General features: G+C 38.8%; 2 protein-coding genes and 1 non-coding gene across 5 annotated transcripts; all 3 read left to right on the top strand.

Annotated features, from left to right (window-relative positions):
• The first annotated feature begins 157 nt into the window (after positions 1 to 157).
• LOC105033703 (protein TIC 62, chloroplastic) lies at positions 158 to 7,886 on the top strand. 2 transcript variants are annotated; one of them, XM_010908602.4, is made up of 15 exons: positions 158 to 397; positions 818 to 947; positions 1,043 to 1,115; positions 1,222 to 1,273; positions 1,410 to 1,586; positions 2,062 to 2,143; positions 2,581 to 2,653; positions 2,797 to 2,907; positions 3,633 to 3,764; positions 4,138 to 4,268; positions 4,354 to 4,566; positions 4,651 to 4,785; positions 6,763 to 6,948; positions 7,066 to 7,132; positions 7,447 to 7,886. In XM_010908602.4, the coding sequence occupies exons 1-14, from the start codon at positions 214 to 216 to the stop codon at positions 7,118 to 7,120; spliced, it is 1,734 nt and encodes a 577-aa protein (XP_010906904.1). In that variant the 5' UTR covers positions 158 to 213; the 3' UTR covers positions 7,121 to 7,132; positions 7,447 to 7,886. The 2 variants fall into 2 exon arrangements, with proteins under 2 accessions (XP_010906904.1, XP_010906903.1); XM_010908601.4 differs by having other exon boundaries at positions 7,450 to 7,886.
• Positions 7,887 to 9,268: 1,382 nt separating this feature from the next.
• On the top strand, positions 9,269 to 9,342 carry TRNAE-UUC (transfer RNA glutamic acid (anticodon UUC)). Its single transcript has one exon. It is a non-coding gene; the product is annotated as a tRNA-Glu (tRNA).
• A 45-nt stretch (positions 9,343 to 9,387) lies between these two features.
• Positions 9,388 to 12,248, top strand: LOC105033704 (uncharacterized). 2 transcript variants are annotated; one of them, XM_010908603.4, is made up of 7 exons: positions 9,388 to 9,545; positions 9,702 to 9,798; positions 9,878 to 10,016; positions 10,119 to 10,227; positions 11,369 to 11,483; positions 11,562 to 11,666; positions 11,828 to 12,248. In XM_010908603.4, the coding sequence occupies exons 1-7, from the start codon at positions 9,457 to 9,459 to the stop codon at positions 11,957 to 11,959; spliced, it is 786 nt and encodes a 261-aa protein (XP_010906905.2). In that variant the 5' UTR covers positions 9,388 to 9,456; the 3' UTR covers positions 11,960 to 12,248. The 2 variants fall into 2 exon arrangements, with proteins under 2 accessions (XP_010906905.2, XP_010906906.2); XM_010908604.4 differs by having other exon boundaries at positions 10,119 to 10,201; positions 11,349 to 11,483.
• The last annotated feature ends 2,653 nt before the right edge of the window (positions 12,249 to 14,901 follow it).

Here is a 14,901-nt window from a genome sequence, read left to right on the forward strand (position 1 = left end):
AGAGGAGGAGGACGAGGAGAGAAAGCGGGGATGGAAGATGGACACGTTGGACCACGATATCCCCAAGTGAGGACCTGGCTCCGCCACGTCGGAAAATAGAATGCTATCTCCAAACCGATCGAATGAAAAGGGAAATTCCGCAAGAAAATAGAAAGATAAAAAGAAAAACAGAGAACGAACGAACGAACGAACGGACAACGAACGAAAGGAGGAATGGAGCTCTTCTTGTTGAGTTCTCCCGCTGCCATGACCCGCCTGCCCCCGTCTTCGTGGAGAAGAGCTGGAATGGAGAAACCCACCTCCTTCTCCGGTCAATCACTCACCCTTCCCATCAATACCCGGGGGCTTCCAGATGCCCCAAACCCACGGCTCCTCGGCTTCCGTCCTCGAGCTTCCGGTATGTCGCCGTTCTGACCCATCTGATCTCTCTCTCGTTTTCTTTATGTTGAGTTTGTATATGGTTTAGATCCCTTCTGGAACTCAATGGTGCTTTGATTGGAACGTACGTCGCCTGCTATTATTCTTTCCTCCATAATTTCTTGTACGAAAAATATCATGTCCTTTTAGTTTTTGCGAATATTTCCGAATGCGATGGATGCAGATGGCTAAAATTTTACGAGACACCAATGTGGGTAATCGATTTATGTCCACATTGGAAAATGAGGAACCTAAATCAGTACCATTATGATTCTCTTTTTTGTTCTAAAAAAAAAAAAAATCATTAGTCTATGCGAATAAAACCCTCCTATGCACTAGAAGAACTAAAAGTTTGTTGCAAAGTTTGTTCCATGATTATTTAATTTATGTCCTGCCACAGGATCCATGCAAGGTACAGCTTCAGCCAGTTCCAGCACCGCGGACTACGGGAAACTGGAAATGCACTCAAAGGATGCAAATCTTGTATTTGTTGCCGGCGCAACTGGTAGAGTCGGTTCGCGCACTGTAAGGTTGCCGACACCTGCTCTGTCCCACGGCAGTCATTTATTATGGGGCTGTAATGTTTCGTCTACAAATGTGTTTAAGTTGTCTGGATGTTAATCAGGGAGCTTCTGAGACTTGGGTTTCGCGTAAGAGCAGGTGTCAGGAGTGCAAAGAAAGCGGAGACCCTGGTGCAGGTAACAGGATTTGAGCTCCTGAGACTGTCGCATGATGCAGTGTTGATTTGATGTCAACTTTCAGGTTTAGAATCGTGATGCTTAAATATGTGTCTGTCTTCTTCAGAGTGTTCGCCAAATGCAGCTTGATGACGGAGCTGGAACTTCAGGAACTCAACGTAAGCTAAGGATTAGTTGGGCAAGATTTTGATCTTCTCTATCCTGCAAGAAGTTCTGAATATGCAATGTTCTCTCTTTTTGAACACCAGTTGCTTCCTGCTGCCAATAACAGATGCTTTTTGGTTTTTAGATCAGCTGTAGAGAAGCTTGAAATTGTTGAATGCGACCTGGAAAATCAAGGTGAAATAAGTCCAGCAATAGGCAATTCCTCCATAGTTGTATGCTGCATAGGAGCCAGTGAAAAGGAAATCTTTGATGTAACGGGACCATACCGCATTGACTATGAAGCTACTAAAAACCTTATTGAAGCAGGTAAAAAGCCAATCAATATTCTGTCTGATCATGTTTGTACCATTATGCCATAATAGTGTACCATTCATGCTCTGACTATATTGCTAGGTAAACTCTTGTAAACAACTGCCAAGACAATGAATTATGATTTTCCTCCAGAGTTCATAGATTTTACCATGGGATAGCTAATATATTTCCTCCCAAACATAGCAAAAACATTTTGTCATTAAGTTGTAGTTTTTGGTACGTATTTGTCTTAGAACTGTTTCACCATTTCTTTTGCCATTTCTTTTTTCTAATTTTCTTAGTTCCAGCATATATCTATTTTATGAAATCTGAGAAAATACTTGGGAGACACCTATGAATTATTTAGCCTTCTTGTTGATCTCCAAGCATTCAAATTTGAGCTTGAAGGGTCTCCAACAGATTTGATATATTTATTTGTTTACTTATGCTTTTATTTAATCATGTTTCTTCATGCCTTCTTGCCTTGCAGCAACTAGTGCAAAAGTTGACCACTTCATTCTGCTTACTTCTCTGGGGACGAATAAGATTGGATTTCCTGCTTCCATTCTGAAGTAAGTGATATTCTAGGTTATTTAAAAGTTAAATATTTTATTTCTATGCTAAGTTATTGGTGGTGAGCATTCATTATATGACCACCTAAACACATCTGCTGATCATTTAGTAGGCATCCAATCATATATGGTGCAACTTAGTTATCACTCTGATTTACTGTGATGGTGGAAAACATCATCAATCATCTTCTACATCTTATCTCAGTGTTATCTGTTCAAACTTCTTGTTAATGTCAATATTTATTATTAGTGCTCGGCTGCTCGCTGCAAAAACCCTGTATGATAAGATGTTCAGAAACCAGCAAAAGTAAATAAAGAAAATACTCTGAAGTTTAGGATGGTGCTATCTGCCTGATACTTCAGGCCACTTACAATAAGTTCCTTATTCATAACCATGAATGACCGATTCCTGTTAATGACCTTTTCTTTGGCTGAAGCTTGTTTTGGGGGGTTCTAATTTGGAAAAGAAAGGCAGAAGAAGCATTACTTGCCAGTGGTCTTCCTTACACAGTATGTGCAAATTGTAAATTTAGTATATCCATTAGAATAAATTATTGACAGAATAACATGTTAAAATCACAGCCATCTGCTTTTGTAGTTTGCCAAGCATCTTCTTTGATATCTCTGGACTTATTTAATAATTTCATTTTCAGATAGTGAGGCCAGGAGGTATGGAGCGGCCAACAGACTCCTACAAGGAAACCCATAACGTTGTCCTTGCAAATGAAGATACATTGTTTGCTGGTCAAGTGTCAAATCTTCAGGTTATTGCCATGTTGCAGTTATTTGCACTCCATAACTTTTTAAGCTTTTCTTGTTACTTCTTTCAGTACAATCAGCTTCAAGAGATTTTATTGCAGCTGCTTTCCTTGTATATCTGTGGTTTTAATTTTTCTATGCACACTTTTCTGCCTGCAACTTCAATAGCATCACTAAACATACAATTGTATATAGTTGTAAGTTTTTATATATTAGTCACTGAAAATGCCACAAATGTATCGTTCTTCTTATGAGTAGTATCTGGTCTTGATCTATTGCATTTTTACCATTTTCAGTTGGAGAAATATTCTTTTTCAATAATAGTAATTGATGTACTAGTTTGATGGCATGGTGATACAAGGGTGATCTGTTAATCTGAAAAGTAGAAAATATGACTTGTATATATATATATATATATATATATATATATATATATATTTGTGTATAGATATGTATTTGTTAGGCCTTCTGCCTTGTATTCGTCCAATTAAAATTAAAATATGATCAAGGAATAAATTCTCAATAACCCATGCCAGAAGATACAATACTGTGTGAAAACATTCATATTTGGTACACCGAACCTTCATATTTAGTACACCATGAATCTTTGACAATGCTGACAGCATATAGCATATTCTCCCGTGTGTGCACCAGGAATGTAGTGAAACATGAACTGTTAAGGTGTAGGATTATTACCCTGAGTGGAAAATTTGCTGGTTCCCACCTGCAGGTCGCAGAGCTAATGGCGTTCATGGCAAAGAATAGAAAGCTCTCATTCTGTAAGGTGGTGGAAGTGATTGCAGAAACAACTGCACCATTGTTGCCCATGGAAGAGCTTCTTGCAAAGATTCCTCCACAAAGGGTTGGTACCTCATCAAAGGTTTCCAGTACTGATCAAACAATTTTTTTAAATTTTTTTTTTTTATCTATGTTGGAACACCAAAAAGAAGGAATATAGCCTTCTATTATTTATTTATGTTTCCATTGGTCAAGCATACATGTTTAAATAGGTGATTATGAACCAGGCAACCATCAATACCCGAGGATGATGCTAGAATTTAACAATTTCCATTTGTTGACTGGATAGCAGTCCAATTTTGTCGTGCCACATAAAAGGTTAAGGCCAGCAGTATGAGAAAATACGGATGATCCCGTTAGTGTAATCCTTTTTTTTTTTTTTTACTTTTCCTTTTTTAAGAAATTAGTCTGTTCTTCATTAATTGTTTTCTTGTCAGGACCTACCAGTTGAATTCAAGCAAGATCCTACACCTCCTAGTATTACATCTGAACCTACCAAATCTGTCATCAAGGAGGAACCTGAGCAGATGGAAGTGCCAAAGACCAGCCCACTTTCTCCTTATTCTATGTAAGCTTCTTAATTTTACATTATGTCATAGGATAGGGATTAAGATTAAGCTTGAAAACCAGTAAACGTTGATTATTGGTTGTAGGTATGAGGATTTGAGGCCACCAACTTCTCCCACACCAACCCCAAGCACCACAAGTGGAAGTATAAAAGCGAAACAAGTCGAGTTTGTGCAAGCTAAGATGGAGCCGAAACTTACATCTCCGGAAACAAGTTCATCCCTATTGACAGGTGTCACTAAGATAGAAGCAGCCCAAGCTCCAGCTCAGAAAACAAGGGCTCTTTCCCCTTATATGGCGTAAGCAAATTCCTGTAGTATTATTTGATAGGCACTTTGAATCATGGTTTCCATTTATGTTTGGTTCAAAAAATGGTTTGGCAGGTACAAAGATTTGAAACCACCTACCTCTCCTACTCCAACTCCTAGTTCTGGCCTCCGCAGTCCCAAGGAGAATATGGTGAATGCTACCCCACCATCAGTTCCTCAAAATTCAAGACATCAATCACCCTATCCAGTGTAAGGCTAGCATGTTCTTTACTTCAGTTTTCCATCTTATAATTGGACTTTATAATAAGCACTTATAGTGTTTCAAGTTTTCAGCATGTAAGTTGTTGACAAAGTGATCAACAATACTATAATTCTACCATTGAAGTTGTTATGGAAGCATACATTGCACTAGCATATCTACTTTTTCTAGTCTACTATTGCATCAGACTAACTATAAATATTGGAAGAAGGAAGGGCGGGAGGCAGGGAGGTGCGCATGTAATGGATTTGAAGTTGGGTGGATGATGTGTAATCATGCTTGGCAGTGTCAGCGGAACCATCCCGAACTATCCGATTTGGAGCATATCGAACTATACCGATGGCGGATTGGATTGCTTCCATCTTTCAAATTGAAAAACCAGCATAGGAGGGGGAGAGAGAGAATGAGAGAGAGAGAGAGAGAGAGAGAAAGAGAGTAGGGGGGAGGGTGGCAGACAACTGGTGGAGGGATAGAGGAGGGGTTCTATCCATTGCTTCCCTTCTGTTTTGAAGAGTTTTAAGTGAAATCAGTAAGCCTTTGCCAACTTCATTTAATTTTTTCAAAATTAAAATAAACTTTTTAATTTTGAAAAAATTAAGTGAAATCAGTAAGGTAAGGTGCTTGTTGACTTCACTTAAATTCTTCAAAATAAAAAAGGCCGCTCCTTCAAAACCATTATTTTTAATGAAACATGGGAACCAAAGGATAGAACCCTCTATGCCCCTCCCCAACCCTCCGCTGGTCTTCCACCACCCTCCCTCTCCCTCCATCCTTTCTCTCTCTCTCTCTCTTTGTTTTTTCCTCTCTCCCATTCTCCCTCTTCCTGCCTTCTCTGCCGTTTCGAGACATGCTCCACTAGCCTTCTCCCTCTATCTCCCTCCCCCTCCCCCCCTCCTACTTTTCCTCTTACCCATTCTCCCTCTCCCCCGCTCTTTCTGCTATGTCAAAATGAGCCCGACATAAAACAGCATAAGGGCATGCTGAACCAGGCCATCGGGCAACTAGCCTCAGTACTGGCATAGTGATCCTTGATGCTTGAAATTTTTAGTTTTAAAGACTTATTAAAGTGAATTTTAATGCTCACAATGTTGTACTGACAAAAGTGGGGGCAGAATAAGAGCCCCAGGAATATGAGATAAATGTTGCAGAAATAAAAATGCTTAAGTGGATGTCTGGTAAGGCTAAGTAGGAAATGCAATGGAGATGGGACAAAATAAACGATTATGGGACTTGTAGGAATGGAAGATAAGTGGTTTGACTGAACCATCTAACATATTTTGGGCATGTTTATTGAAGATCTAATGGAGGCCTTGTCAATTAAATGGCTTCTTTCCATGTCCAAGGGCCAAGAAAGAAAAGTTGAAGGTTATAATCTGGAAATTACATTGGATATAACCTGTTGTAGCAAACAAATAGTAAACAAAGGCCATGAATGCTGATCCTAGATAATAAAATCCTTTTCAGTTACACTTAAGTTATGAGACCGGCATATAAAGTTTATCATTATCAGGAAAACATCATTCACATGATATTTCATCTTCCTTCTGTCTATTATGCCAAGCAAAAGGCAAAGGTTATTAATTCCCAGCCAAGGTGAAGGTCTGCAAGGGCTTAACCAGTTTCAAGGATTGACTCAGCAAAAAGCAAACCAAGAAGCTCAACAATGAGTCACCTCCACTTGATGATCTCATGTTTTCTTTTTTTCTTTCTTTTTTTTTTGGGGGGTAACATTTACATACTAATATGACAATGTTCTTGTGCAATGAAACATGTCCTGCACCTGCTTGCCCTTGTACATGGTTTGCTTTCTTGATGTTTTATTTGTGCGTAGAATGTTGGCTGTAGTTGTGACCATAAGACGCACCCATGTGCAGTCATATCTGCAGAATATGTTTGTGACTTTTCTTATTTTCATAGTTATTCTTCTTTTCTCCAAGAGTTCATGGAAACTCCTTTCGGTATGACAGGTCTGGGCCTCCTGCTTCACCATTTCCAAATGCTTCAGCTGCTGTGTCATCTGTTTCAGCTTCTGCTAATGATGGCAATCCCATCACATCTACATCCAGCATTTCTCAGACTCCGACTGCGAATGTATCAGCAGAAGTGCAGCATGTTAATCAACAGAAAGAGCAGGCCCTTTCACCATTTACAATGTAAATCTTCTTATTTTTTCTATTTTATTCCATGGGAGTCACATGTTTTAAATAATCTGTATTTTTTAAAAAAAAAAAATTGGAAGGCCTAAATATGCATTTCATTGACGTGAACAGGTATGAAGATTTGAAGCCTCCAAGCTCACCTATTCCATCAGTTCCAAAATATTAGTTCAATTGCAAGGTAGAAAACAGAATCATCTCTTTCTTTGTGAACGTAAGCAAACTCACGTAGTTTATTTCTTAAATGCTTAATGAAAGCTTTATTGGGGCACAACATGCAATGAGGTATATTTCTCATGTTTCTGGAAGATGGGAGAGGTTGCAACTGCAAAAGCGGCAGCTGATCTGTTTTTTGTAGAATATCTCCCTTGCTTGTACATGGAGAAGAATTTCCCATAAGCATTCTTATTATGAGTCTATCTAATTTGTCTTCCTTTTGTCTTTTGGGTGAAATCACATGTCTTTTTTTACTGATCTGCCGTACCGTACCTGCAGCAGATGGGGTACAATTCCAGCTAGGTCATGAAGAGAAATTTAAGTTTTTTTTCCCGTTTTTCTCTATTGAAGAAGATGATGAATAACAAGTTCACCTCGTTTCCAAGTTTGTGTCAGTATCTGGATGGAATGAAATGACTCCTGCTTGAAGCTGATGGCGAGCCTAGCATTTGAAACTTTGAAAAGGGCATCCGGAAATTTATAGAAAAACATGTACTTTTGCCCACTTGTACATTGTGATTTGTACTGCCAAGGCATTGCTGTTGAATGACTCTATGATACTGAGCTGTTAAGTTGTATCTGTTTTATTTTCTACTGTTCCTAGGAACACACTGTACTACCAAAAACAAAAAAACTACCGGTATAGCCTGACATTGGTTGAATTTTCTATAAGGACTTTATTGATACATGTTTCAGAAAATATAAGGAGGTTTTATTTCCATCTTTTTGTTATATGGATTTCACATTCTATGCTGCTAAGATGAACAATGCTTTCCAATATCAAATCAAACATTCTTACCTATAATTTAGTCTAAAGAACTGGACGCTGATCTGCAGGGCTTGCTTTCAAAATAAGCATTGATTAGAAGAAGATTTTGAACTACATAGATCATGCTTCAGTGAATATTGAAACCATATAAATAGGGAAATGGTGGTCACAATTCTTCTCAAGTAGACCTAAAAGAGGCAGAGTAGTTGGGATGTCCGCAATTCTGTGTTTTGCATGGAGGAGTGACATTGCAATATGCATTGAGGTTATGGTCTGTAACCTCCCCAATAAAAATCAATTTTTTAATTGGCTCCTCATCCAAAACAGAATACTAACTGCTGATAATCTAAAAAGCGGCAAATGAAAGACCCTCCTAGCTGCCCGCTATGTGCAGAGGAATCAACAGATCCCCTGATAATCCTTTGTGAATATCTTAAAAGGATTTGGCAGCGGATATCTTCGAACCTCCAGGTATAATTTGATTACAATGCAGTGCAGCAAATATGGGAAGACCAAAACCGACATCCATCTAGAAAAATCAGCATACGGATCTGACACACGGTAGTGGCAATGATTTGTTGGATCTTCCGGAAAGAAAGGAACAGGAGAATTTTCTCCTTCAAGGCTTATTGTCCCATCGCAATATACTCTCAGTTGCTTGATTTCTTAATAGGACCTACCTTTTGCCGTGAAGGGGAAACGAACAATGAAATGGAAAAAGTGCTCGAAGCTCTCAAATAAGAAGGGAATGAAAGGAAAGCTGAAGGTGGTGAACTTATTGAAAGAAAGTTACGGAGGTAGTAGGAAGGTAACAACGGTCTATAGTAGCACTTTTAACCTTTTATTATAATATTCCTCCCTCAACGTGTCTCTGGACTGAATGTTTGCATGGATTTAAGTTTGGATGGGACCTCCAGCAAGATGTCAACTCATATCTAAAGAGCTCACTGTAAATCCTGCTTTTATCTATGTACATATTTTTTTAAGTATATAAGTAAAACTGGGTGGATCTCTCTCCCACTTTCATCAGAAAAAAAAAAAAGGGCGAAATACAAGTGTGTTTTTGACTGCGATTGAAGAGACGTGGGTTTCCCTCTGCGTGCAAAACCTTTTTAACGTCCTCACGTTAGGGGGGAAAAGGATTTTTTTTTTTTCGGGTACAGGGGCCAAGGCAAGTTAGATTAATGAAAAAGTGTATTGCGGGGGGGAAAGGATTTTATTGTGCTTCTAGTCGAGTTTGCTTCATGAATAAAATCGACCAATGCCCGAGGAGTGAGGGGACAGAGAAGAATATAGCATGTGTTAGATTGATATAAAAAGTCTAACAACATATCCATTGTCGTCTAGTCCGGTTAGGATACCTGGCTTTCACCCAGGCGACCCGGGTTCAAATCCCGGCAATGGAATAATCTAGATCTTTTTAGATATTATCATCATCATTATTTTTTATTTTTCCCCTCTTCCGGCGCCCATCACTTTATCCCAACTACAACTAGGGTTGGGTTGGAGCGCTGGGCCTGATGAATGACGGGGAGGAAAGCTGTGACATGGAGGCGGGTTCCGAGCCCCGGCCCCGGAGTGCCTCCGCCTACCTGAATCCTCGCTACTGGTGCGTTTATATGTGACTCACCTCCTCCTTCTTGACGAGTCACTCGTTGTGGTTTCCACTTTCCGTTAGATTAGAATATCTGATCTCTTTATAATTCTCAGCATTTTTTTTTTTTTTTTTTTTGCTCTTAATTAATAATTAATTTGAACAAAAAAGGGATGATCGTTTCGCGTCGGAGGAGCACTACGAGTGGTTCAAGGACTACTCCCAATTCCGCCACCTCCTCCATCCCCTCCTCAACCCCGCTCTCTCTGTACGTCCCATTTCCAATCCGTCCCCCATCCTCCTCCACTCTATTTCCCTTTCTGTTCGTTTAAACTCGAGCGTGGCAGGTGCTGGAGGTCGGATGCGGGAACTCGCGGCTGTGCGAGGATTTGTTCAAGGACGGCGTCACCGACATCACCTGCATCGATCTCTCCTCCGTCGCCGTGGAAAGGATGAGGAAGCGCCTGTTCGACCAGGACGTCCATGGTAATCTCCTGCTACCAACGATTACCATTACTACTGGGGCTCTCTGTCTTTAAAAAAAAAAAAAATTTCCCGAGTTATGGTGTATGGTGTTTATTTCTGCAGGCATCAAAGTGCTGCAGGCTGACATGCTCGACTTGCCCTTCAGCAGCGAATGCTTCGATCTTGTGATTGAGAAAGGGACCATGGTAGGATGTCACCTCCTGCTCTCACAGTAGGCCTGCCTTGCCCCCTCTTTTAACATTCCTTTACAGCTATCCTAATTTTAACGTGTTAAATAATCGTCCGAGCACCTGTTCCTTGATTTCTCTGATAATCTCTAGCATCCGGCACCTGAATTCTTTTTTTTTTTTTTCCTTCTTCTTTTAGGAACAAACTTCTTATGAATATAATTACATGTTAGGATCGAAACCTGATTATCAAAACATTGTGCACTTTTGTATGGTTTTAGAGCCCTACCTGTCATCTGCATCCCTCTCAGATTATAGTTTTTTTTTTTTTTTTTTCCTCTTCCAAGTCACCAATATCCTTTGTGCTTAGCCTATACTGTATGCCCAGAATTCTCCATAGGTGGACCACAAGAATCTTCTCCTACGGAGGAGCATCATCAGTAAGCAATCAAATCCGCACAAGAAACCGTCAAATTGATCGTTGATGGAACGAAGCAAGTATGCAATCTTGTGCCGTAATGCTGTTGATATGAGCATTCCTTTCAACAATGCGAAAAGATATGTTAAGTTCCCTCCGGGTCCTGTTATTTTGCCATTTCAGGAGCATGGGACGTATCTCCAATTATTTTTTATGCACCTTGGCACATCCCAATAAATGATAACCCTTGCATGTGTTCTCTCATTGGATTCCTCTTGAATCAATTTTCTATTGTGATAAGATTTTTGTTCGAGCATTGCAGCTGCTGATGCATTCGCATTCCATCATCCCCTTGATTTTGAAAATGTAATCAGCATATGGTATAAGTTATCCTCTTAGAGTCCGAGTTATATGGATGGATGCTTTCTAAGTTGCTTCTCCAAAGATATTGTTGCAGTTCTGTATGTATTACTTGCTAGGCCAGTACCCTTTAAAGAAGAAACTAAAATGTAATTTTGGTGGACATGATCAAAAATAAATAACTATTTTACTAAAATAATGAAGTAGAATTAGCATTAGAGATCTGCAAAAAAGAAGAAAGAAAGATAATAGTTTCCTCCCTCCACAGGTACCATCATTTCTGTCTTAGTAGCATGCCTGTTGCATTTGAAATAACCGTTGTTTACCTTCTTTTGGCCTTTATACGTATATCTATTAAACTACTTGTGCAAAACATCCTTCTGAAAGGATGTATTGTTTGTGGACAGTGGTGATCCATGGAACCCTCATCCTGCGACGGTAGAGAAGGTGATGAAAATGCTTGAAGGTGTTTACAAGGTCTTGAAACCTGAAGGCACCTTCGTTTCGATTTCCTTCGGGCAGGTATGTCAACTAATTACAATTTCCTCCACTATGCCCATCTTTATGACCAAGCTGTGCTATTTTTGCTTCCTCCTACAGCCACACTTCAGGCGTCCACTTTTTGAAGCCCCAGCTTTTACCTGGTCTGTTGAATGGGACACATTTGGGGATGGATTCCATTACTTCTTCTACACCCTGAAGAAGGTCAGTATTTGTTTCCCTCCCGTCTGTTGCATGTATGATACAGATACGTCGAATTTGCTTGACCGCACTCATTTGCAATTCCTTTGAAGCATTTCCTTTATCTTTGTTGTTTGTCCATGCTGCCAATTTTCTATCAGAGCTTGTAGCCTTCGTTTTTTCAGGGTAGGAGGTCATCTAACAGTGACGGACATCAGAACAAGAGCTTTAGCATACCATCTATTAGTTTGCTACATGAAGAGCTGGAGAATGAGGATTATATTTTCCGCACCACCATTGATGAGCCAGAGATATAAATATCCTTTAAAGGGTGGAAGAATATAATAGCATCTTGACAGAAGAAATGAGAAAAATGATAAATAAGTATAGAAACTTTCTGGTTTCAGTTTTGAGAGGGACTTAAGGAGGAGGTTATTTTAATTGGTGCTGCAGAATTGGAATTCATTCGGTAGCAACATGATTCAATATTAGCACGTATGCCACCACTTCTTTAGAATTTGTGATGTAAGACAGCTGTGATGATATTATACTTGGATGGCATGTTATGGTCAAAAATGGGAATGCAATACATTGTTTTTGACTTTATACTGTTCTCTCCAGTATGTTTGATAGCTGCAGGAGTGCAGGTAAAATTATTCTATCAGATCTTATTCAGTCATGCGGCCTAAATAAGTTTCTAAATTGCAATTCAGACTTTATATTGCATTACCTCTTCTTTTCCGGTTGCCCCATTAGGATGTTCATTATCTCCACAAACTTGTACATATATTTTACCAGGAAAACGAAATCGTATATATTCTGATATAGATATTGCAAAACGCCTGACTTGTGATCTTCTGAAAACCAAGCCTTCTTTCCTGATTAAAAAAAAGGAAAACCCTTCTTATATTGCATGATGAAAAATTTCTGAGCTACATTACAAGCTCTCTGTTCACTTTGGACAGCGAATTGGCATTGTGAGGTTTGGTCGTAGCATGTTGCATTGCTGCTATCATGAACTCAGTAACTCTGAACTTATTTTAGACTTTGCATATGATGCATCAAATAACGATATTTATACCGAAAGTTTCTATCTGGTGAACATGCCACAACGAGTGGTGCGATTCTTTTGTTTCTTGGTGCCATGGCTGCTTAGTGGCTGAAACACCATTTTCTTATCATCCCATTAAAAGGATCTTGGAAATAACACTAAAACCCTCTTGATTGGGTCGTGAAAACAAAAGCATTGAAGGCATGGTAGCATAACTCAGCCTTCTAAAACATAAAACCTGTATTAGCTTTTATACCTGCTCTCTACTCTAACACACTAAATTATCCGTATAATAATTTTGAAACATGAAAACATAGGGGTGAGAAGGGATCCATAAACTAAAATATATCTACTATCCCAGGGTATGGCAGTAATAAAAGTATAAAACATCAATATACTATCACAGGGTATCCGTCGACGAGGCGATCACCACTCATTTCTCATGCAGAGGATTCTAACATCGTTTTAGGAATAGAGGGGAACATATAATGGAATAACGATGGGAAATGATGGATGGGCTTTACTTGGAAGCGGAGGTGGATTCTTCTTCGAGCCAGTGGTGGATGTGGTGGAGGTTGTGGCAGAAGATGGCAACGGACTGCCCGATGTCGCTGCGGAAGGAGCAGCACTGCCCCTTCCACCGCCACCATAGGATGAAATCCGTTAGTACCATCGCCTCTGTTTCTAATCTACTACGCAAAATTACTATTCCCTATCGTCCCACCTTTCTCTATGTGCGCCAGAAACCCTATTTGTTTGTTGATAAAAAGGTAGAGAGAAATTGTTGAAGCAATTTTAGCAAGGAGAATTTTTTTTTTTTTTTTTTTTTTTTTTTTTTTTTTTTTTTTTAAGACTTTTGCCAACAGATGGAACCATATGGCCTTCACTCTAAAAATTATGAGTTCTTTACCAAACTAAAGTTTTTGTAAATTTCTTTTACAAAAATGATGCAGCTTTCAACTTATGTGCCAAAGTAATACAAAAGGCAAAATGGCACTTCCTATCCAATCAGCCCACCCCTCCAATCCAGCATGGCAGCTTACGTGGAACTCAAAAAAAAAAAAAAAAATCATAGAAGCTTCATTTTGAATGGCACTTTCCATGTAGCAAAAGTGCCATTTAAGATGGTGCTTTTAAAAGCACCATTCCAAATGGCGCTTTTAGGCTGCCTACATGAAGTGATCCCATCTTTGTCAGAAGTCAACTCCTCTGTTATCTTGACAATATATACAGGCAAAGAAGGGTTTTTGTTATAAATACTTAACATAAAGAAACTGATCTGATATTTGTAAGTTTGTATCTTTTCCTCTTTTTAAGTTTTTATATTAACCCGATGTGGGCTTTGCAAACATACTTTTTATCAATGAAAAAATAAAGTTTTTTAGGTGTATATGCTTTCTTTTTTAATTAGTCTATCTGACCTCACTTAATTCGATCTAGGTTTTACTATCCCATGTGAAGTTGAAGAATTTTCAAGTTGTATTCATAATGAACAAAATTTAACCTTGATTGGTTCGATTATAAAGCCGATGTGGCTTAACATAATTAGTAAATAACTGAATACTAAAATAATTTGACTTTAAGAATTAAATCGGTCAATCAAGAGGTTTAAGAAATACCTCTTGTCTGATGTTAAAATGTGCAGATCGGGCTTGTCTTAAATTGGATGGGATTCTAACTTGAGATGCTCCATCTTCTTCCCTTTTAAGAGCATGTAGTCTGAGAACTTAAGCTAGAACTTAAGTCTTCCCAATAAGGTCTAATCTGCAGATTAGTTGTCTTACATCGGATGTTTATGAGGTCCAATCCAGAGATCAGGTGTCTCATATTAGATATTTATAAGGTCCAATCCGAAGATCGGATGTCTCACATTAGATATTTGTGAGGTCCAATCTGGAGATCAAGTATCTCATATTAAGTTATTCTGATTTGATTGGGATTTTCATAGTCGGAGCTCAATTTTTTTTTACCTCGTTTGGACAAACTTAATCTTTATTTTGATAGATATATTATATTATCCTCGTTTGATCGATTTTCATCTATCTCATTTGGATAAAAATTTTTCATATTATCCTCATTCGATCGATTTTTATCGATCTCATTTGGATAACACTATAAAAAAAATGACTATTAGCGATGGCTGTTAGTTAGTTTGTCGTCGTTAATGTTATTAGCGATGGCTTTCTGTTGCTAAAAAAATCGATAAAA

This window comes from Elaeis guineensis, chromosome 13 (genome assembly GCF_000442705.2).
Source record: "Elaeis guineensis isolate ETL-2024a chromosome 13, EG11, whole genome shotgun sequence".
Lineage (NCBI taxonomy): Eukaryota > Viridiplantae > Streptophyta > Magnoliopsida > Arecales > Arecaceae > Elaeis > Elaeis guineensis.

What these genes read in the sequence shown, in the direction of transcription:
- LOC105033703 (XM_010908602.4), top strand. Translation starts at nt 214, where the DNA reads ATGGAGCTCTTCTTGTTGAGTTCTCCCGCTGCCATGACCCGCCTGCCC. An exon ending in TTTCCTGCTTCCATTCTGAA is followed by an intron (nt 2,144 to 2,580) that starts GTAAGTGATATT and finishes CTTTGGCTGAAG; the next exon opens with CTTGTTTTGGGGGGTTCTAA. An exon ending in CCACTTTCTCCTTATTCTAT is followed by an intron (nt 4,269 to 4,353) that starts GTAAGCTTCTTA and finishes TATTGGTTGTAG; the next exon opens with GTATGAGGATTTGAGGCCAC.
- LOC105033704 (XM_010908603.4), top strand. Translation starts at nt 9,457, where the DNA reads ATGAATGACGGGGAGGAAAGCTGTGACATGGAGGCGGGTTCCGAGCCC. An exon ending in TTTCGATTTCCTTCGGGCAG is followed by an intron (nt 11,484 to 11,561) that starts GTATGTCAACTA and finishes TTCCTCCTACAG; the next exon opens with CCACACTTCAGGCGTCCACT. An exon ending in TCTTCTACACCCTGAAGAAG is followed by an intron (nt 11,667 to 11,827) that starts GTCAGTATTTGT and finishes TCGTTTTTTCAG; the next exon opens with GGTAGGAGGTCATCTAACAG.